Below are 24,258 nucleotides of genomic sequence, written 5' to 3'. Positions count from 1 at the left end.
CAGTCTTAAAAAGTAGATATTTATACAGAGAATGAAAACATCCACAGTTACATTATATAAGATAAAAATACAATGGACCAGATTCTGAGATGGTGTAAATTGGTGTAGCTCCATTGAAGTCGGTTGAGCTACACTGATTTACATCATCTGAGAATCTGGCCCAATAAATATAAACCATCATAATTCAAGGAATAAACCAATCACTGTGACAGAAAGCTAGAAAGAAAATCTCTGTAGGCAGCTAACTCCATAATTTCCCACTATGGGGATTCTGACACCTTCCACTACTAGCCACTGTCAGAGGCAGGATAGCAGACTAGATAGAATACTGCTCTGATTGGTATGGAAATTCCTATGTTCCTGCAAAATATTAGCCAACCATCCTAGCCAATATCTGAATTCAATCTTTATCTTCCATTGACATCTACTTGATTTTCCTGGGGAGATTTACATTTTACTGAATTTGTTACTATGCAACTAGCTAATAGACTTAGGGAAGTAATTTGATTTGTTTCCAAGTAAGTATATTTTCACTCATTCCAGTAGCCTTTTCCTCTGTCAGTTATCTTGTCTTCAAATGAATGCATTTGAAATCACATTCATATATTTTATTCTCACACCATTCTTTTTTCAGCTAGGGATATTTAATTAGACAAGTAGCTATTTGAAGTAACAAATCAAAGGGACTACTCACAAGAGTAAGGGTCAGCCCCTTAACCTATTTATTAGGATGTGATCCAACTCCCACAGAAGACAATGGGAGTTTTCTCCTGACTTCAGTGGAGATTAGATCAGGCACTTTGTGCTTATTATTTAGAAAGTACAAATAATTTCTGATAATCATCCAGACTTGAGCTAGGCTGAACCTCCATATCATTTGAGGTTTATTAGCACAGCCAGTATTTAGTTTACCTGGTGGAAGTTGATGTAGATAATTCTGAAATAGCACCATTAGGTGCCAGTAACTGAGTATCTTCTAAAATCTTTATGCAAATACCAACTGAAGTTCTGCCTTTATCCACAAATAAAGACAGGAACAATGGTAAGGTGATTAAGGCACTGGCCTGGGAATAAAGAGATCCTGTTTCATTTCTTGGCTCCACCACAAACTTTCTATGGGACCTTCAGTAAGTCACCTCATCGTTTTTTGTGCCTCAGCTACCTATCTGTCAAATGGGGATGATAATACTTTTCTGCCTCCAAAGGGTGTTATGAGGATACATTCAATGATGTTAGGTGCTCAGATACTATTATGATGAGCAGAACAGAAAAATATGCGTGAGAAAGAGTAGTCAATACAGATTGCTGTGCCAGCAATCTCAAACCTGACATGAAAAGAATTGCGAAGGCTATATTCTGCTCTCATTTACCACCTTGAAACCATTTAATTAAAGACTCATGGGTGTAAGTGAGATCAGAATTTGGTCCCAAATCCATTACCTCTGTTAGTATTATTTGTTTTGCCAGTTGAGTCCTGTCTGTTTCCTGAGAGGAAAATAGAATTGCCTATTGGGGCAGTTCATAGAGGAAAAACTGAAACATAACTTCTTCTTCGAGTGATTGCTCATATCCATTCCAGTAGGTGTACGCGCTGCGCGTGCACGTTCGTCGGAAGACTTTTACCCTAGCAACTCCAGCGGGCCAGCAGGTCGCCCCCTAGAGTGGCGGCGCCATAGCGGGGAATATATACCCCTGCTGGCCCGCCCGCTCCTCAGTTCCTTCTTACCGCTGTGTCGGTCGTTGGAACTGTGGAGCGCGGCATAGCTGTCCTCCACGTCCCTAGCTTCTCTTAGTTCATTGTTTCTAGTTCTAATTCTAGTTTTAATTATAGTTCACTTAGTTTAGTATAGTTGTAGTTTATAGTTCTAGTGTAAATAGTTAGCGGGTTCGGGGCGCTAGCCCTCTCCCGCGCCCGGAGAGTCTGAGGAGGTCTCCGAGATCGAGGACCCGGTCGTGAGCATCCTCTCGGCGGATGCGCCCACTCGTGTCGCCCTGCCCTTCATTTAAGGACCCATCCAAGCCAATGCCATCACCATCTGCAGTCCCGGCTTCCGTTCCCCGCTGCTCGGGGTGTCGAGCGTAATACATGGTCCTTCGAAGGGCTATGAGTACTTATATGTCCACTCGCCCTGTTGTTCCTTGTCATTCATCTGTGAATGAAAGGGCGCCACAGGCAACAAGCTCCGGCCCCCAAGTCTAGGAGGCGAGGCATATGGACCTGCTTGGCCGCAAGGTCTATTCCGCAGGCGCCTGCAGCTGCGGGTCTCCAACCAGCAGCTCTGCTCGAGTCGCGTACACATACAACACCTGGGTGGCGGCTGATAATTAAGGAGCTGCTCCCGCGGACGCTCGTCAGGAGTTCGCCCTCTCCTTGACGAGGGAAAAAGGTCGCGCGCACTTCCCTACAAGTGGCTTGGCGCTGCAGACTCGGCCGCCAGGACTCTGGCCTCCGGAGTCACTATGCACCGCATTCGTGGCTTTCAGGTCTCTGGCCTTCCTCCGGAACTCCAATATAACATCCAGGATCTTCTGTTTGAGGCCAGGGCCTGTTTTCGGACGATAAGACTGACCCTCGGCTGCAAAGCTCAAAGACAATAGGTCATTAGCGTGCCCTGGGATGCATACGCCGGTCACCAGTGTATACCATTCAGGCCTCAACAGCAACACAGGCCTTACCCAGCCCAGACAAGGAAAGAATTTGCCAGTGTGCGCGAAACAGGAATGGCGGCACAGACAATGCGGTAACCAGGGGGGCAAGCCAAGGTCCCTCCAAGCCTTCCTCCGGGCCGAGCCCTCGTTTTGAAGGTGCCGCCCGAGGGTGCTGTACCAGTCCCTCCCCGGATCCATTCCTCCCTTCTCCCAACCGTCTTTCGTTCTTCTTCCCGGCGTGGTACCAGCTTACTTCAGACCGCTGGGTCCTCCGCGTGTTGCGCTTGGATACCGCCTACAGTTTCTTCTTACCCGCCCTCCCACCCCCCTTCCTCGTCCCTCTTCAGGGACCCCTCTCACGAGCAGATCCTCTCCAGGAGGTACGAACGCTCCTCGACAAAGGGGCCATAGAGGAGGTTCCAGAGAACGAGAAGGGCAGGGGGTTTTACTCCATTACTTCTGATCCCCAAGATCAGGTCTCAGGACCCCAAGGAGGTCTCAGACCCATCTCGACTACGAGAGCTCAACAATACCTGGTCAAGTTGAAGTTCCGTGGTGTCCTTGGGACCATTATTCCATCCCTGGATCCCGGAGACTGGTACGCCGCCCTCGACATGCAGGATGCTTATTTCCATATAGCCACTTCTTCCGCCCATCGGAGGTCTCCTTCGCTTCGTTGTCAGTGGCCGGCATTTCAATTCATGGTCTCCGTTCAGCCTCTCGACGGCCCGAGAGTGTTTACAAATGCATGGCGTAGTCGTCGCCTTCCTTCGTTTGCAGTCGTGTGCCATGTGTTCCCTCCTCAACGACTGGCTTATCCGGGGACCCTCAGGGAGCGAGTCCTAGCGCACGTCCGCATGGTCAGCCGCCTTTTCACGAGCCTAGGCCTAATGCTCAATGCCGAGAAGTTCCACTAACCCCTACTCAGAGGATAGAGTTTATCGGAGCTGTTCTAGGACTCCACCATGGCCAGGGCCGTTCTCTGTCGCGAGTTCCAGCTTTGACAGCCATCATCCACAGGCTGAGGCAGCAACTCTAACCTCCATACGTACTTGCCTGACACTCTTTGGCCACATGGTGGCCTGCACATTTCGTCACGGTGCATGCTCGGCTCACCTATGGCCCCTTCCAGTCCTGGCTCATCCTCAGCTCCATCTGGCCAGGCACCCATTAGAACAGTAGTCACGATTCCTCAGGACGTTCCTCCACTCCCTCCAGTGGTGCTGGATCGGTCGTCGTGTGCTTGCAGGGCTTCCGTTCCATCCGCCCCAGCTCCTCGCTGTCCTGACAATGGACGCCTCGGACTTGGGATGGGAGCTCACCTAGGTGCCCTGCAGACCAGGGCCGCTGGTCTCCTCCTGAACTCGCCCTACATATCAACGTGCGAGAATTAGGGCGGTCCGCCTGGCTTGTCAAGCGTTCCGTCAGCAGATCCAAGGTTGCTGTGTTTCGGTTTTCACCGACAACCAACGACGGTATAGCTATGTAGACAAGCAGGGCCGGTACGTGAGGTCTCCTCTTCTTTGTCAGGAGGCCATGACATTGTGGGGACTTTTGCATAGTCTACTCTGTTCACCTAGTTGCTTCCTTTCTCCGGGGTTCGGAATATGCTGGCGGATCGGCTGCAGCCGGTCTTTTGTTTTCTCCACGAGGGTCCCTTCGCGCCGGACATCGCCACTGGTGCTCTTCCGGAGCTGGGGGCATCCCCATATGGACCTCTTCACATCCCGCAGGAACAGACAAGTGCCGATGTTCTGACTCTTTCCAAGGTCGGCGAACCGGCCGGTGCAGACGCCTTTCTGATTCCCTGGGCGACCGCACCTCTTCTATGCGCATTCCCTCCGTTTCCATTGATTCTCACAAGGTTCCTATTGAAGGTCGCAGGGACAGGGCCCACAGTTGATTCTGATCGCTCCGGCGTGGCACTGCAGCATTGTTGTTCTCTCACTGCTGGACCGTCGGTAGTCGACCCTGTTCCCCACTGCCTCTTCCACCTGGACCTGATCACGCAGGACCATGGCCGGCTTTCGTCACACCACGGACACTCAGCTCTGCACCTCTTCTAGCTCGCTGGCTCTGCGTCGCTGAACTAGGTCCGAGTTGCATTTGCTCTTCACCAGTAGGCCAGGTGCTTCTGGGAAGTAGGACAGCCATTACGAGGACGACCTACTCAGCCAATGGCAACCACTTTCGTGCTGGTGCGCGGAGAGGCGTTCCACCCACAGATGTTTACCAATCGTCCCTCGATCCTTTGTCACCAAGCAGCAATGCCTGGCAGCTTGTTCTCTTCATCCGGTTCACTTAGCGGCTATCTCCACCGTTCCACCGGCGGAGCGATGGCACGCTCTCTTCTCACCACCCTCATAGGTGTAGATTCCTTAAAGGCTGGAGCGCTCTACCCCCCAGTCTCGCCACCAGCCCCCTCTTGGCATCTGAACTGGTGTTTGCTCCAGCATCTTAATGCCCCCCCGTTGAACCGCTGCTCTACGTGTTCCTCCTCTACTCGCTCTGGAAGACGGATTCCTGGTGGCCATCCATCTGCTAGGCGTTGTCAGAGTTGCGCGCCCTCGTGGTAGAAGCCCCTGTATACGGTGTTCAATCGCGACAAAGTAAAACAAGGCCGCACCCGCCTTCTCCCCAAAGTTGTCTCGGCCTTTCATGTCCAACCAGGACATATTCCTACCCGTATTCTTTACCGAACTCATGCTCCCAGGGCAGCAGTTGCCAACTCCTTAGACGGCGTAAGGTCGCCCTTTATATCAGAACGGACCAAGCCTGTTCCGCAAATCCCCCCAGCTTTTTGTCGCCATAAGTGACGGCGTTAGGGGTTGCCTGTCTCACTCAAGCAGAGGATCTCCTCGTGGGTTGAACCTGCATCGGGCCTGTATGACTTGCCGTCACCCGTCGGGCCAAGTGACCCGCACTCTACTAGGGCCCAGAGCATCATCGACGGCGTTCCTTGCGTCAAGTACCCATCCAGGTAATCTGCAGGGCACGACCGTGGTCCTCCGTGCACACCTTGCTTCCCATTATGCCCTGGTCCAACGTCCAGGGATGGATGCAGCCTCGGCTCTGCCATGTTACACGCTGCACCTCCTCACTGCCGACCCCAACCTGTAGGTAGGCTTGGGAATCACCTACTGGGCTTGATATGAATCACTCGAAGAAAACACGGGTACATCACCTGTTGTAAAATGTTGTTCTTCAAGTGTGTTGCTCAATCCATGTTCCACACCCCGCCCTCCTTCCCACTGTCGGAGTAGCCGGCAAGAAGGAACTGAGGAGCGAGCGGGCCGGCAGGGGTATATATTACCCGCTACGGTGGCGCCACTCTAGGGGGCGACCTGCCGGCCCGCTGGAGTTGCTAGGGTAAAAGTCTTCCGACAAACGTGCACGCGCAGCGCGTACACCTACTGGAATGGATATGAGCAACACATCTCGAAGAACAACAGTTACAAAGGTGAGTAACCGTGTTTTTCATAGATTTGTTCATAAAGTAAAAATCAAAACCCCTATTTTTTCTTTCTTAAAAATAGAAATCATACCACATCCTTTAATTTCAGTTGTTATTTTAAACTTCTCAAGATTTCTCCACATGATTTCTTCAGATAGCTCACCTATTTTGCTCCTCAACATTTATAAGTGTTGATGTATTTTGACCTTTCAGGATATAAAACATGGGGAAATATTTGCTATACATAAAGAGCTCGGATTGGGATTGACTGGGGCAAGAGGTTTGTGTTTTTCAAGTTTTCTGAATGCTCCCTACTAAAGGGGAAAAGTACTTTTGTGAGGATTAGAGTTAGCTAATTGCAGTCTGTTTAACTTTGTTTTCCAGTAATCTTAGCCCACACCTCACAGTAAATACTGGTTTTAAGGGCTGCATGAAGGGTTTCCAGTTTCAAAAGAAGGATTTCAACTTGTTAGAGGAGCCAGGAACCCTGGGAGTCAGTTATGGCTGTCCAGAAGAGTCACTTGTAAGTATAGCACCAGGCATGGGGCCATGGCAAACTTTTGGCAGTGGATCTGACCGTCAACTTGACATTAATTCCAAATAATGGGAAGGAAAAATCTGCAACCCAGGAACTGTATTTAACTCATTGATTTTGATTTTTTATTTGCATACTGAAATGATTCCCAACTTTTATGTTGAATTGCAGTACAAAATAGTTATGTTTTCTCTAATATTTCAAAAGTTGTGATGTCAGGATTCAGTCTGTAATATGTAATGTGCTGTATTCTGAGGGCAGATAGTTCCTCTTTACCCCATTTTTGTTTTGTGAAGTAAAGAGAATATTCTTAGAAAGCGGGTACTTGATAGCAGAGGAGTACAGAAGGCAAATGTGAAAAAGAACAGAATTCTAACCCATCTATGGTACTACTTCCCCAGGAGTATTGACAGATGGGCAAATATTTCTAGGCTGAACCTGTTCATGGAAAAAAATCAAAGGGCATTGTGGATAAAAAGGCTTTCCCTCTCTGTGGGTTTTCTTCTTATTGTTGGTTTGTTTCAATAAGCAGAGTAGCAACCAAGCTTGGAATGTATGATGCCGCATGGCAGTCATTTCAACTTGTGCATTAGAACCAATCAGATGAGACAAAAATGTCAAAGCATTTTCTGTCCAGAAAACCATTCAGGGGTCCACATGAAAACTCCAAAGAAGAAAAAATTGTCCTTGGAACCTCTGGGTCAGTTCTCCCCTTGCTTTCACCGATACAACTACAACCTCATCAAATTTAATGGGATGGCATTGGTACAAATGACCCTCCATCTTGCATCATTCTGTTCAATATAATAGAAACCTGGTATATCTAGATAATTTACATGGCCTTGATTCTGCAAGTGGACATCTGCACCAATGCAGAGCCCCACTGAAATCAGTAGGACTTTGTGCTGGAGCAGAAATCTGTGTTTGTGGAACTCATTACAGAATTAAGGTGGATATCATCTTAAGCAGGGGGAACCTATAGCTTTGTTATATACTCTTGTCAGTATTTATTTTCATATTTTCACTGAGAAACATTGATACAGAGTCCTTATGGGCCAGGGAATGTAGGCAAGGGGGGAAATCACTGTGTTTATTAAGGGATTCATTCAATTTAGGATCTTCACTTCCCCTGAGTTCAACTGGCTTTGAATGAGGCCCGTAGTCTCTGAAGAAATAGAGAACAATTTGACTTACATTCTTTAAAAAAAATCTAAGAGACTGTTCAGAACCAACAGGAAAGGGATAGATACTAAGACAGTAAATATCATAATGATTCTATATAAATCCATGGAACGGCCACACCTGGAATACTGTATGCAGTTCTTGTTGCCCCATCTCAAAAAAGATATATTAGAATTGGAAAAGTTACAGACGAGGGCAACAAAAATGACTAAGATATGGAATAGCTTCTGTATGAAGAGAGATTAAAAAGATGGACTTTTCAGCTTGGAAAAGAGATGACTAAGGGACAATATGATTAAGGTCTATAGAATAATGAATGGCATTGAGAAAGTGAATAAGGAAGTTTTATTTACTCTTTCAAACAACAGACGGGGTTGATTTCACCCAATGAACTTAACAGGCAGCAGGTTTAAAACAAAAAAAAAAAGGAAGTACTTCTTCAAACAATGCACAGTCAACTTGTGGAACTTGTGGCCAGGGGATGTTGTGAAAGGCAAAACTATAATTGGGTTCAAAAAAAAATTAGCTAAGTTCATGGAGGATTGGTCATTCAATGGCTATTAGCCAAGTTGGTCAGGGATGGAACCCCAAGCTCTGAGTGTCCCTAGCCTGACTGCCAGAAGCTGGGAGTGGACGACAGGGGATGGATCACTCAATGATTGCCTGTTGTGTTCATTCCCACTGAATCACCTGGCATTGGCTACTATTGGAAGACAGGATACTGGGCTAGATGGACCATTGGTCTGACCCAGTATGGCTGCTCTTATGTTCTTACTTTCTTAATGTTTTCACAACATACCACTCCATTTAGATCAGTTTAAACCTAGGGGACAAGTCTGAATTTTTCATATGAAAATTGGTCCAGCTGAATCTGAAGAAAAAGGGAGGCTTCTATTGCTATTGTTTATTATTGTTAAAAATACTTCCTTGTTGCACACTTGTGACTTTGTTGACTTGGCATGCAGATGTCCCGCAGAGCATATTTCAATGGAGAAAGCTACATTTCCTCCAGCCAAAAAATGTCACTCTTTGATGAGTTTGAAGGCGGCTTCAACTTCCGAACTTTGCAGCCCAATGGGCTGCTATTCCATTATGCTGAAGGAGTGAGTATGCTTTTTTGTTTTTTAATGTACTGGCACTATGGAGAATTTCATGATCATTTCCTGCTTCATTTCTTAAAAACAAAAAATAATCCACAATTTAGAAATACCTTTTGGTGGGCTAATTTTCGTGTTCTACACCCAGTAGAGCAAATCCTTCAGTCTTTATTTGGGAAAAATCCCATTGACATCAAAGGGATTTTTGTCTAACTAAAGATTACAGGATTTGACCCTATGCATATAACTGTACTCAACACAGTGTGTATAGTACAAATGTAGCTTGTGTCTCATTCTGTGTTTGTGCTACATCTAGCACAATAGGGCTGCAATCCTGATTTGAGCACCTAGGTCCTACCACGACATAAATAATAGTAATAATAATGGCAATATTCACTTCCCAGGGAAATACACTGGAAGGGAAGATGAAGCAGATAACTCCTTGAGTTTAAATTGGTGGAGCAACAGTCTGACCCCTCCTCAAGTGACACAAATTGGCCAAAAAGTTGGCTTCATCCCCAGCTGGTGTAGATTCCCCTATCCCATCCCCCACCATAGGATGCCTGTGTGGTGAGAAGGTGCAGTGCTGGAAAGGCCCCTTGCAGCCATGAGCAGCCAAGCTGCTCTAACTGCTCTCCTCTGCAGTGCGCAATGGAAGGAAGCATGGGGCTTAAACTCGCCTACAAGTGAATAAGTGAGCATAAATAGTTCTAAGAAAGAGTCCCCTGCAGTCAACCAGGCTAACTAACACTTTCTTACCCATCACTTCTGATTTTGGTCCAAAGGATTAAGACCCTAATCTTGTGAGATGCCAAGTATCCTCTTCTCCAATAGGAGTTCAGATACTTAGCTTCTCCCAAGATCAGACTGTATGAGCCTTAAAAACAAATAGTATGGATGCCTGTTTCAGTGGAATTGATACATTATCCCTGCTGTTTGGGGCTGCAGTCCCAAATGCCTCACTCCCAGAGTAAATTATATCTCTAGATAATTATGAATTAAGAAATGGATCTAAGCAAAGTTCATATTTGGAATCTGATTGGGGGGAAAGGAATATAAATATGCTGGGCTGACCAGCTATTCCATAGTACTGTAAAAGAGAAACCCAGAATCACAAATTGAACGTAAACACCATAAATTGCTGAACTTATGGAGCCTGTACCATAGATAAGGGGGAAATAATCAGGTACCAGACCTCAGAGGTTTAAAGGGTGACATTAATATAAAGAGAAATCTCACTTTTCACCTGCCCTGCTCTGCACACAGTTAAAACCCAGGGGGAAATGGCAATAATACACATCTGAAAACCAAAAGGGGAAAATAAATATTACAGGAAAACTCACATGACTTTTAAAGCTTACTGTAATTATTCCTGCTCCTGAAACAAGTTTTTCTTTATGTTTCAGCCAGATATGTTCTCCATTTCTATGAATGATGGTGCTGTGGTTTTAAATGCTATGGGAACTGAAGTTCAGTCAAAAGAGACACGCTACAATGATGGCAAAACCCATTTTATCATTACCTCTGTCTCACAAGACAGGTAAAGCTGATCAATATCTTTGATTCTACCACATATAGTATATGATATGTACCTCTTTTATGTACATAATGTCTTTTAATGTTATTTTTGCAAAGCAGAGATTTTAAAGCCCCTACTTTAGGAGCTTTTCTCACAGCATGCCCTATTTCAAGAGATTATCACTTCTTTACTTCAAAAACACAAGCCCAAAATCCAAATGGCTGAATCATGGCGTGGAGTTGGAAGGGTCTTTTCGCTAACATTTTGAAAAAAATATTCTTGTAAATTTTTGTATTGACTTTTTTTGTACTCACCTGTAAAAGTGCCTTAAAAAAACTAACATGATTAATTCTTCAGAAGGGCTGATTGCTTTGCGTAGATAAAACAAAGTGAAAACTTAAATTAACCAAGGTATCTTTACTCAAAGTCATTATATAGCTGTATGGGGAAACGTTCATATTTTTAGCATTGACAAAAACATGCTAGATTTCTGATGGCAGCAGTGAGTGAGTAAACACATCCACTTTTTATAAATCTTGAAATATTTTCCTTGAAGATTTTATTTCATCATTGTACTTTAAGTCAAAAAAAATATTTTGTAATCTGAAAGTGAAATTATCCAAAAGTCTTCCTCCAGGTCTTCATATGTGCATATGCAACACTGCGAGAGGAAATCATTCCACACATACTTTCTGTGCTCTCGCCTGCAAAGTTTTCGTGCATTAAATGGAGGTTTTCATATGTGATCTCTGTAATTATGGCATTTAAGAAAAATTGTTCTCAAAATTACATGTGTGCATAGGTCACATTTTGAAACTTTAGCCCTGAAATAGTCATCACTGACACACTGCAATGAGCATTTTGACCTCAGGATCTGTCATACGAGATCAGAACCTAGGTCTGTTTGATTCAGTATTCTTCTCTTGATATTGACCAATATCTACAATTGGCAGAATTTGATTTTTTTTTATAATTTTGACATAATATCAATGTTTATTTTACGCACCTTTTTATTTTTATCAATTTAAACGTTCACAGTTTTGGAAAATTATGGAGGGTCAGACTATGGTGGGATCAGACAACAATTATTTAATGATAATCAACACTTGATATTCAAAAAGTTTTATAACCACTGAAACACAAACTGTCAACATCACGTCAAAATATACAAAGTAAAAAGCCTTAAACCAAATTCTAATATGTTCTCAAGCAGCCTTCTTCTTACTTTGTCTATCCGTAAATTGCAATTATTATAGATGAACATTTTTTAGTCAGTTTGTCTGTGCATGGTGAAATCAACGCTTTTTAACATTTACCAATAGATATCTAACTCTTCCAATCCTGAATCAGATGCTCCAAATATAGGCAGTCTGTCATTAAAAAGGTGAAATCTTTCCTGACTTCTGCTGCAATTAGTTTATATGCCGCAGAATGAGATTTGATTACCCTTAAGCAATACAATATCATCTTAAACACCAAAATGATATGATGTCTGTATGGTATCTCACTTTCCCAAATAGTGTTCCATCCTTTCACTAGTGATCAAATAGTTTATTTAGTCTTAGCCATAGTGTACTGTGGCTTTCTGAATATCAGGAGTATCTCAAAGATCTCACTGGACCTTTTGGTCATTGGACTCCAAGCTACCACACTGGCTAATCCCACTGCCATATATTACATAGCTGGAAGGAAATAGGTTGTCTTCTGATACTGCCATTTAGGGAATCAGACACTGAGTTCAGCATTATGGGAACACTAGCACATATAACACACTGTGTAATAACTCTGAATAAACTCTTTCAAAATCAGTTTGTGAAAAGGAAAATTTCTCTTTGCAGATTTGAGCTAATAGTAGATGACAAAAAACATAGCAAAAAGAATCCAGCTAGAGACAAAACAGAGCAAAAGCCTGCAAGTGCCAAGAAGTTCTACTTTGGTGGCTCTCCCATCAGTACTCAATATGCCAATTTCACTGGGTGTATAAGCAATGCCTACTTCATCAGGTATGTAACATCCACAACAGTACACATCAAACAGTCTGTGTCTGACAACATAGAAAATAAATACCAATGAGAACTGATTATTTTCACAATGAAATATTGTACCTTATTTTGTGGGGTTACCCAATGTATACAAATGCCTTTTTCTTTAATTTACTATGAAATGCCTCAGAACTGCCCTTCTACATTAAAAAACTGTTGAAGTGGAAATAACTATGGAGGTAACTCAGCCATTACCATACCTGCTAATTCCTTTGGTGCAATGTATAATTTGCAGAATAATTTTACATTTGTATAATGTAATTTACAGCTCTACCTTTGTAATAAAAGCATATGACAGTGTCTCACAAAGCCTCAGAGCTAGGAGTTTGGTCTTGTTGAAATGGTTAGGCTTTGTGGATCTAAATCATTTTGCAAAATGTTCCCATTTAGATTTTTTTTCTGAAATGCATTGCTAGTTAATGGTGCTGGATTGAGAGTCCTGCAGACTGAAATCCTTTGTTTATGAATAGCACAGATATAAGACAGGCAGAAGCTGTGCAAGCTGCACATATTGTCCGACCACTGTACTAGCCTCGAAGGGCCAACTGTGTGTGGGTGAGAGGGTTGTTCATCCCCTCTGCTGAGACTGCCAAGAAGGATACCAACTAATGCCAGCTGGGAGAGTGTTTTGTGGTGTGTGTGCCCACCCACTAGTAACTATGAACTTAAATGTAGTCAGATTTATTTTCCAAAAATCAGATTATCAAGATGATGATTCATACAGGGAACTTGGAGTGACGTGTATATCAGTTACAACAAGATTGCCTCTTGCCCTGCACTAGCCACCCACCACAGGTCACAGTCCAAGGAGGGGACAGAACAGAACAGCTACTCCTCCTCATGCACTAGTAGGAAGAGTAGAACTTTAGCTCCGTTTCCCCCCTACATGTCAGCCAGCTCACCTGAGAAATGTGCAGAGCAGAACTGGTCCTTCGCAGATTGCTTCCCCAAAGGAGCAAGGTCAGTTTGCTTCTGGGTCAGCACAGCTATGCACTTCCCTTATTCTGGGCAAAATGTTATCTATACAATGAGCCTAAGCTTTTCCCCATGATTTGAAGTCACAGACATCTCTAAAATTTCACTTGTAATAAGAAGATCTCTCTGGTTGTTTTGGTGATAACAAGTGAAAAAAATATATATTTTATATTAGCTTAATTTGGATATTTTAATTATTCTTCAATTCTGTTTTTAAAAAGCTATTTTTGCTACACCTCAGTCAGCTATTCTAAACATTATCCCCTCTTTGAAACACAGGTTGGATCGAGAGGTTGAAGTGGAAGATTTCCAGCGGTACCCTGAGAAAGTCCAAACTTCTCTTTATGGATGCCCTGTTGACTCCCCTCCAGTTGCCCTTCTCCATAAGAAAGGAAAGAACTCTTCAAAAGCTAAAGGAAGCCATAATAAAAAAGTTAGCACTAACTGACTTGTGACTGTTCTGAAATCAATTTCCAGTTTGCCCAAATCTACATATACTGCCTCATGATCCTAGGCTGGCCAGATTGTTGTGGTTCCAAGACACATCTGAAAAATAACAGAGGATGGGACTTGGCCCCTTTGAATATTTCATAATTTCCAACAAATGGTTTCATTTTGCAGATTCCAAGATTCATCAAAGACTTTTTTCATTATAGTTTCAGCCATTTTTAAAGGAAACTTTTAAAATGCTCTTCCAGATACTGACACTTTTACCTGCTAATGAAAATGACTTCTTTATGCCTAGCCCAATGGTTTATCTGGGGAAAGGAGATATATCAAAAGATGTAGTAAAAATCAGAGAGCATCATAGTATTATAGTAGTTATTGATGGGAAAGAACATATCAAATCCAAACCTCTGCAAGTTCTCCCAACAATAACTTAGATACTAAATTGATACTATAGTTGATCTCTTAGCCAAAGGATCAAAAAGGTGCCAGTTGTATAATTTGCTAGTTTTTGTTTGGGGTTGTTAGCATGTTTGGGTTTTTTTGTTTGTTTGATTTTATAACAAAAATAAAAGGACAATCCACTGTAAATTTTCTACTGCTGGACATTTACAGGGCTGCATTTGCCTTCGCTTCAGGGAACAGTCATATCATTCTTTCCTAGTTAGTAGAACGGGAAAACAAAATTTCTGAAGTCTCCTAAACAGTGTGATAGAAAGTTCCCTCTCCTAAAAGTTTCCTCTTTTAGTCTTAAGGCAGTGAGCTAATTTTTGTTCTCAGCTACATCCATGCAACTCTACCTAGTGTAATCAACTTGCATCGATGTAAATGAGTATTAACTTTAATCCAGTATTCTGAGATTGAGGTCCTATGCTATGCTGAACTGCAGCAGAGCTCACATCCTTAAAAGGGAGGAAGACTGCCACAAGGGGCTCAGGCTGACAAATTCATAAGAACTGAATTGCCATTATATGTGGCTAAGCAGTTAAAAATTCTGTGTTTCTCTGCATCAGTGGTGGGTATGGAGCTGAAAATTGAATACAATAGAATTATTTGGGAACAGATATATTGATTAGATTTGGAACTCTAGATATTTTTATAAGCAATGCAAAATATTACTTACCAGTTGGTAAACAGTATTGTCTCTGCTCATCATGCATACCCACTTTAAACACTTGTTTAATGGCTTTCTTTGTATGAAGGTGGGAAGAGAAAAAGAAAGAACCTCAAAGGCAACTGGCCTCAAAAATTTAGATCAAGAAATGAGTGTGCAAAGAGACCCTGACTGCCAGTTGTCCAAGAACCCCACGGCAATTGAACATGCAAACCAGTTTGGAGGAATAGCAAACAGCCGGCAAGAGTTTGACCACATACCAAAGAATTTCAGTGACAGGTAAAGCATCACATAGTGACCTGAGAAATAAAAACCATTTACTCTCAGAGAAAAAGAGCCACGGAAACAAACAAACAAAGAACTTGGAACTAACAAGATGTACTTGCTGCCATTACCTTGGTTATTGTGCTTATATCCTGTATCCCTTTCATGGGCTCTTCATCTGCTTTGTATCTTGAGAAATTGTGCCTCCCTAACTGCTTGTATGGCACCTATTGCAATTTGGATGCTAGTACAATAATAATATATTAAACCTCCAAGCAAACGAGCTGCATCCCTCCGATATCACAATGCAAAAAGACTTAGGCCAAAGCCTGCAGTCCTGACTCAAGCAATACTGAGCAAAAATGCCCATTTTACTTCTATAGGAGCCTAGCCTGAGTCAGAAATGCAGAATTTGCCTCAATATTAATACTATTACAATATTATCTATTTACATAATGCACTCCCTCCAAAAGCACATGTCCAACCACAGGCTATGTCACAGTCTCCCTCTGCACACATAAGCAATAATGACATCAGGGAGAACTGCAAGGCCTGAAATGAATGTATTTATATAACAATCACTTCCCCAGCCACTGAAGTACAGTCACCTCTTGGGTGGAACATGGCAGCTGTCTAGAAGCACTGCATGGTGGATTAGCACATGACGCAAAGGATACCATGTCCTATTCATACAGCAGTGGAATTGCAGGTAATGAAGGTAATTCCCTATATAGTGTTAGTTCAGTCTGCATGGCAAGGATATTTAATGCTCATATTCTCACAGAAAATGCTATATGATAGTCCAGGGGTTGGCAACCTTTCAGAAGTGTTGTGCCGAGTCTTCATTTATTCACTCTAATTAAAGGTTTTATGTGCCAGTGATACATTTTAACCTTTTTAGAAGGTCTCTTTCTATGTCTATAATATATAACTAAACTATTGTTGTATATAAAGTAAATAAGGTTTTTAAAATGTTTAAGAAGCTTAATTTAAAATTAAATTAAAATGCAGAGCTCCCCAGACCAGTGGCCAGGACCCGGGCAGTGTGAGTGCCAATGAAAATCAGCTTGCATGCCACCTTCGGTACATGTGACATAGGTTGCTGACCCCTGTGATAGTCTATGACCACAAGGGATCAGGATCTTGGTTTAATGTTTATGCAAAAACCATCAGATTCAAAAACACAGTGGCCCTTAAGCATACTGGGGCACTGGTTCAGAGGGAAGAATGGCATTTACTGAATCACAATGAAACCATTGAATTTGTTTTACTTCTGTATTTTAGAAAGAACTATTGCAACTTTGATGTTGAAGTTCAAAATGTAGTACATGTGAGACAGACAATAACAAAAGGGAACCCAAATTCTAGTCCTCCCTAATTCTGCATTTGTTTATGTATTTATAAAAAATTAACATGGAAGTCATAGGTTTCACGATTTTAATGTGAATTAAAAATACCCATGACTTTGACATTTTAAAATATATCCTTGTGGGCAAGTGTATATGATATTAAGCATTTCAACAAATCTGACAGAAAATCCTGAGCGGTGCCAAGCTAACCCTTGGACTAAATGAGAAGTGCGAGAGAGCGGGAACTCAGCACTACCAGTGCTGTAACACACAGGACTAGTGAACACTCAGGTCTCCACTGTACTAAGTCACCCAAGCTTGCCATGTTGGGAGCCCTAATGTAGATGACATTTTAAGCATTGTGGCAATTACACCTTCTATTTTAATACTGCGGGGATGTGGCAGGCATGGTCCACTCCGGGCTCTTTCCAGTCAAACAATTTGGAGACTTTCTTCAGGTGAAACACACAGTGATTTATTTATAAAATTCATGTCCACCACCTTTGCAGATTGTACAGCAGCTTTACAAATATCCTGGGACTCTAAAGCTTCTGACCCAAGCAGAGGAGATATCTCCTGTGGCCTTGGCTCTGTTAGCCTACAGTTCTTCCCCTTTCTTGCCCCCTTTTCATACTTTCTTCCTGTACCTTGGTCCCTTCTGAGTTAATGAGGTAATTAGCTTTTAACTCTCTCCCGCCTAGCCTCAATCTATCAGTTTGGCCCAGTTCCCCATATTCAGGTGTGTGCGGGGCAACTGATTGAAGCTGCAGGGATCAGAGTGCTGGATTAGCTGCTGTCACAGCATGTAAGAAATGCATACATACTTCTTTGTGATTGATCTGTATTGATTTTATTCACTCCTTAGGATTTGGTTTTGGTTTTCAAAAGATGAGTTCTTTGTGAGATGGATTTTCCTCTGCTTGGTATCAGCTCTGCCTTCTATTCAAACAACCATATAGACTGTACATCTAAAACATAATTTGCATAAACAAGGGATACATTCTCTGCCATAAGGGGACAGATCTCAATTCTCCCTTCTCTGCATGGTGACTTCAATCACATCTGCTCTGTTACTAAAATGACATGTTTTTATTTGACAGATCACAGTTCTCCATTAGTTTGAAAACTCACTCATCCCATGGAATGATCTTTTATGCATCTGATCAAGAGGAAAAGAACTTCATCACCCTTTTTGTTGCCCATGGCCGGCTCATTTTTATGTTTAATGTTGGTCATCAGAAGCTAAGGATTAAAAGCCAAGAGAAGTACAATGATGGGCTTTGGCATAATGTAAGTTGAAGAAAGTGATGGATGTTATGATGATGATATGATATGATGATACATGCATCAGGAAACCATAGTGGAGAATCTTCTTATCTGACAATTCATTTCCATGGGGATGTCAGTCTTTGTCCATAACCACATACACTTGCCTACATGCTGAGAAATTTCTGCTAACGTTTTAAAATCCACTCTGTAGATCTGAGTATTTTGCCAAGTCATTAACTGGGGGCTAAGGAGTTTAGTCAGTTACAGTAATCCGCCAAGTGAAAGAGGCAGAGGTGATCAGAACAGTGAGGCTAAGCAAGGTTTGGAAAGGCTTAGAACTGGGAGAGAAGGCTGTGTGATCTGAAACAGTATTGAGACAAAGGCCAGGTCTACACTGCGACTTTAAATCGGTTTAATGGCCGATATACCGATTTAACGCTGTATCCGTTCACACGACGTCGTCATTAATATCGAGTTAAACGGCTCCTTAAATCGATTTCGGAACTCCTCCCAAACGAGAGGAGTAGCGCTAAATTCGATAGTGATAACTCGGATTAGGGTTCATGTGGACGGAAATCGACGTTATTGGCCTCCGGGCGGCATCCCAGAGTGCAGCACTGACCGCTCTGGACAGCAATCTGAACTCGGATGCAGCGGGCAGGTAAACAGGAAAAGCCCCGCGAACTTTTGAATTACATTTCCTGCTTGCCCAGCGTGGAGCTCTGATCAGCACGGCTGGCGATGCAGTCTGAAATCGAAAAAGAGCTCCAGCATAGACCGTACGGGAGATACTAGGTCTGATCGCTGTATGGGGAGACAAATCTGTTGTATCCAGCTCCGTTACAGAACACGAAATGCCAAAGCGTTTGAATAAAAAACTCCAGGATACACAGCGCTGCGTGACAAGCGTAACGGGAAGCCAGAGACTCAAATGGACGCTCATGAAGGGAGGGAGGGGGTACTGAGGACTCCAGCTATCCCACAGTCCACAGCAGTCTCTGAAAATTATTTGCATTCTTGGCTGAGCTCCCAATGTCTGTAGGTTCAAACACAGTGTCTGGCGTGGTTCAGGGAACAGCTCCTCAGTTTATTTCCCCCCACCACCACGTGAAAAAAAAAAGGGAAAGATTGCTGTGCTATGGCGTTTGCTCAATGCACTCCGCGAAAAAGGCGCCAAAGGGTTGTCTGCTGCCTTCACAAAGGGAGGGGTGAGGCTGTACCCAGCACCACCCGGGGCAGTGTTTTCTGCCCCATCAGGCACTGTGCTCTCAACACGGAAGTGGGAACTATGGGATAGCTGAGGAACAGCTACCCACAGTGCACCGCTCCTGAAATCGATGGTAGCTTTGGACCATGGACGCAAACAATCGATTTCGGGATCCCACTGTGGACGCGCTAAACCGATTTTATTAGATCTGTTTTGTAATATCAGTTTAAGCTAATTCAAAATAATCGTGCAGTGTAGACGTACCCAAAGGAGCTGGGAGGGCAGTGAGGGCACCTTAAATGTGAACAATATATGTAATATAAGATATATATGTATGTGTAAATATATTCTTTGCACTGTTGTAGCCACAGTGGTCCTGGAATATTAGAGAGACAAGGTGGGTGAGGTCCAAAAAAAATATTACCTCACTCGCCTTGTCTCTGTAAATATCTTGGCTATATACAATGTTCTGTTTTGTTTAACAAAATGTTAAGACTTTCATTGCCAGCCTTTTATATGTGGGAGGAGACGATTGTCCAACAGAGAAGATTAACAGTTTAAATACAGCCAGTGTGCAGCCAGCTTGTAAATTTTGAATCAGACAGTGTTCTCTAATACCCTGCTGCTATCTCATGTTCTCATCTTCTTCTGCTATACAGTTATGTTTCCTCAGCAGTTTCATTATCATCTGCTTCAATAGTTAAAATTGTCACTGAATACATTTTCTCCCTTTCAAGGTGATATTTGTTCGGGAAAAAAATACTGGTCGTTTTATAATTGATGGTCTCCGAGTATTGGAAGAAAGTCTTCCTTCTGTTGATAATACATGGCAAGTCAGTGGACCGCTTTATATAGGGGGTGTGGCTCCAGGAAAAGCTGTAAAAAATATCCAGGTAAAATAGACACATATTATATCTGAAATTACTAATGTACATTTTGGCCATGATTCTCAGGTGTGGCTGAAGACCCCATAGCACAAATCGGGGGCAGGGGTGAAAGGTGGGTTTAAGCCACCACTGTGTTCCTGGATCCTGGCCTGGTGATGTACTGGGCTAGATCCGTAGCAAAACCTAAAACAGCCAGGTGATCATTACGGCAGTCAAGGATCACCGAGCACCACAGAAGTAGCAGTCACACCCCTTTCCTCTGGTCATGCCCATTATGCAGGCTGAATGGAAAAGATGGCATAGGAATCATTCTGCTAGCTCTGCATCACTGGAAGAGCCCTCTAAAATGGGACGATCCCTCTCACATGGCTATTTAAACTGACTTTAGGTCTGCTTTGAATCTGCAGAGTGATTCAAAGATGCTTCTCCACAGACAAGGATTAGGACTTATTTATTTTCCTTCTAAAGAAGTTACCCAGCAAAACCACACTACTTGATAGTAGAGTTACACCAGGGAGGTGCTGCTAACATTTTAACAAGAGGCTCCCACAAAAATTATTCCCATTTGCCTATGATAAACTCTACATACAATACAAAGAATGTGTGTGCTTCCAGGGGTGAGGGAATAGTGAAATTTTGTTTTGCCATTTATTCAAATCTGCTTCCTCATAAACAAACAAAAAAAGGAACAGACAGTGCAATCTGGCAAAAATGCATCACCCCAGCCGATTCAGTGGCAAAAGAACCAAATGTGCTGCAATACCCTGAGAACGCTTTTCAGCATGTAACTGATTATAACTAGATTATTTGTCTGTTTTGTCTAATCTAATCTAATTTCTATGGCCCCCATCACCATTGTATCTGAAAGCCTCCTTAACACTCTAAAAACTAAAGATATCAATAACACGCCCTCCTTCACTTTCTTCCTTCTCAGATGGTAATAAAATAGCTTGGCTTTGAGGATTTTTATATTTGTTTCTTTTAGTAATTTGGGTAGGAGGGGGTGTGGTGGATGTGTAGGTGGGTGTAGACCTTACTAAGAGAAAGTTAAGATAAAAACATTCATGGTGTTGATTGTTAGTCACAGCTATCATAAGCATTCCCAAATCTGGACCTTAGCGTCCAGAAATCTGGGTGCCTGCATGAACCCCTCTAAGCTTAATTACCAGCTCAGATTTGATCTCGCTGCCACCAGCCAAAAATTCCAGGGTTTTGGCTCCCTCTGGTCTCCCCAAACCCTTCCCTGGGGAACCCCAAGACTCAGAAGCCCTGAGTCTTACCACAAAGAATAAACCCACTTCCCTTCCCCTCTCTCTCCCACCAGACTTTCCTCTCGGGGCTAACCTGAGGTTACTTGATGCAATCTCTTTACATCACAATACCAAGAACATGTCTCCTCTATTCCACAAAGAGACAACCCCAAATACAAGGAAACAGAAATGTTTCATCTCTCTTCCCCTCCCCACAATTCCCCTGGTGCTGCAGAGCTTTACCTCCGTGATCTACCCAAAGAGAATTCCCCTCCCTTCGTTCCCTTAGTCTACCAGAGAGAAAAAACTCAAACAAGTCTTAAAAAGAAAGCTTTTATATAAAAGAAAGGAAAAACACTGATGAAACATGATCTCTGCATTTCAAAGTTGACAAATACACCAGGGCTATTACTTAAAGAAAAATATGAATAAACAGCCTTTATTCAAAAAGAGATTACACAATTTCCATTCAGCAAACTACACAATTGTAAATACAAAAAAAAAACAATAACAGGCTATTGTTTTTTCTACCTTTTACTTACAACATTGAAAATGAAGATTAGAAGCTTACAGATAGAAAAAAGATCCCCTCTCATTAGCTGAGAGCCAGACAAAGACAACAGACCCAAAAAATTCCCTCCCCTGAGCTTTGAAAAATCCGGTTTCCTGATTGGTCCTCTGGTCAGGTGTTTGGTTCTCTTTGTTAACCCTTTACAGGTGAAAGAAACATTAACCCTTAGCTATCTATTTATGCCAACAGCAATAAAGAATAATGGCCTGTGATATAAATGTAAATTATGAAGGTTTTAAGCAGGCAGTGATTTTCACTTTTGTTGTCTCCGATACCTGAGAGCTTTACATAGCTACATGAAGGCCAAGAATCTTCCCTACATATTGGAGACACATTGGAGGGTGCTGAACAGCAAAAACTTAGCAAAGCAAAACCCAAAGCAACAAGGATTCCTCCTGGGGAATCCTTGGGTGCACATACCAAGGTAGTAGCTCTGCCACACATGGAGAGTGTAGCCCTGTCCTCACCCAGAGGCAAGAGGGTGCAGCTGGAGCCCTGCTGCTGCGCTCCATCTATTCTTTGTTTTCCAAAGCTTAGAGAAAGCCATGACAGCATAAGTTAGCTCTTATCTGAAGTTGCTCTAACTGACACCAGGGGACAGGCAGGACCCAGAGTAAGAGGAGCACGAGGGTAGTTTAAAGTCCCTTCCCATAGCTCCACCCCTCCCTGTTCCCTGCCTAGTGCAGAAATGGTGCAACAGAGAAACAGAGGTCTACAATTCATAAACAACCCCAGCAGGAGCTCTGAATCAAAAGAGAAAGACAAAAGACTTATTTTCCTTCCAGGAGTATTTCACTTAATAATCACTCACTTTGTTTCCTCAGATTAACTCAGTCTACAGTTTTAATGGTTGTCTCAGCAATTTACAACTCAACGGAAGATCAATCACTTCTGCTTCTCAGACATTCAGTGTGACTCCTTGCTTTGAAGGGCCATCAGAAGCAGGAACATACTTTTCATCAGAAGGAGGATATGTAATTCTTGGTAATGTGCAACTGAACAAATGTATCCAATAATAAGACTTCACATGTGGATGAGAGAGTTGGGTATCTATCTAGTTGCAGATTTTTTTTAATTTAATCATCACTATGCAGAGAGTCATGAGACATCAGTTCAACAACACAATATATCCTTTACTTAATGTTGGTGTGGAGGATGTCAGTATGTTAAAAATTATATTTTACAAGTTAACTAGTGTCAAATTTCTTTCCACTATGGGGAAGTGGAATCAATGGAGCTAAAACAATCCACACCAGCTGAGAATCTGCCTCTGAATTTTAAGTGACAAAATAATATTTAACTCAAAAGGCATATAAAAATATTTCCTGTGTGTCATGAAGTGGGTTAGCAGTATGTATAACAAAATTGTTTAAGTTATTTAAGGCTATGGAACAATATTCTGTTCTGGGAAGTGTCTTATGGACAAATTGTGCCAATAGGCACTAGGCAAGCAGAGAATGAAGCTGGGCCACAGCACCTCAAGAGAATAGTAGGAGAGATTGCTGACTGTTTCTGATCCGCTCCACAGCCTGCCTCAGGAGGACAGGGTTAGTGCTACTGAATCCTATAGTCTCTACTCAGGCAAAACTCCCACTGCCTGAGGCTATGTCTACACTGCAGCCTACCTTGGCAAAATGTATGTCACTCAGGGGTCTGAATATTCCACCCCTGAGCAACATAAGTTACACCGACATAAGCACTCGTGTGCGCTGTGCTATGTCAGCAGAAGAGCTTTGCGGAGGTGGGTTTTTATGCAAAGGGGAGAGCTCTCTCCGATCGGAATAGAGAATCTTCACCAGACACGCTGCAGAGGTACAGTTGTACCAGTACAGCTATGCTGCTGCAGCATTGTACGCATAGACATGGCCTGAGTTAGAACTGCAGAATTTCACGCCAAGTCAGTTTCACACGAGGAGGCTGCATGAGGTGAAGCTTATGCCCTGGGGGGCAAAATTGCCTAGAACAGCTCAATTTTCTGCTTTCCCTTTTGCTGTCAAAAAGTATCTTCAAGACTAAAATATTTGTGATGATATTAAAACCAGAAGCATTAGAACTGTATGCTGCAATGTAGTAGATGTCCAGTTTCACAATTAATCTGGGTATAGAAATAACATTGTGTGACTGCTCACTTTTCTCCCCTCAGATGAATCCTTCAGTTTAGGCCTGAAATTTGAAGTTGTTTTTGAAATACGTCCCCGAAGCAGTTCGGGAATCCTAATGCATGGTCACAGTGTGAATGGGGAGTACCTAAATATGCACATGAAACAAGGACAGGTATGAGGAAGGTCACATTTTCTTAACTGTTATGCCTCGTTCCCTCTACAGTGTACTTGTATTCAGTGCTATATGCAGCTTTTGTCTAACAAATTTACTATTCCTTGAATCTTCTCTCTCTCCTAAATATATTACCCCATTAAACAAGAAGAGGTTAAGCACAACCCAGATAC

The 24,258-nt window shown here is 42.8% G+C and overlaps 1 protein-coding gene across 1 annotated transcript in view; it reads left to right on the top strand.

Moving 5' to 3' along the window:
• Nucleotides 1-24,258, top strand: part of LAMA4 (laminin subunit alpha 4) — a 162,350-nt gene that overhangs the window by 132,631 nt on the left and 5,461 nt on the right. Inside the window, exons 26-35 of the mRNA XM_075063889.1 lie at nucleotides 6,488-6,626; nucleotides 8,786-8,923; nucleotides 10,324-10,457; nucleotides 12,275-12,439; nucleotides 13,733-13,886; nucleotides 15,103-15,293; nucleotides 17,728-17,917; nucleotides 19,841-19,996; nucleotides 22,636-22,795; nucleotides 23,955-24,085. Coding sequence (XP_074919990.1) covers nucleotides 6,488-6,626; nucleotides 8,786-8,923; nucleotides 10,324-10,457; nucleotides 12,275-12,439; nucleotides 13,733-13,886; nucleotides 15,103-15,293; nucleotides 17,728-17,917; nucleotides 19,841-19,996; nucleotides 22,636-22,795; nucleotides 23,955-24,085 — 1,558 coding nt within the window. The remainder of the gene's footprint in view (nucleotides 1-6,487; nucleotides 6,627-8,785; nucleotides 8,924-10,323; nucleotides 10,458-12,274; nucleotides 12,440-13,732; nucleotides 13,887-15,102; nucleotides 15,294-17,727; nucleotides 17,918-19,840; nucleotides 19,997-22,635; nucleotides 22,796-23,954; nucleotides 24,086-24,258) is intronic.

Source organism: Chelonoidis abingdonii, chromosome 3 (genome assembly GCF_003597395.2).
Source record: "Chelonoidis abingdonii isolate Lonesome George chromosome 3, CheloAbing_2.0, whole genome shotgun sequence".
NCBI lineage: Eukaryota > Metazoa > Chordata > Testudines > Testudinidae > Chelonoidis > Chelonoidis abingdonii.
This window is presented reverse-complemented; position numbering and strand designations above follow the sequence as displayed.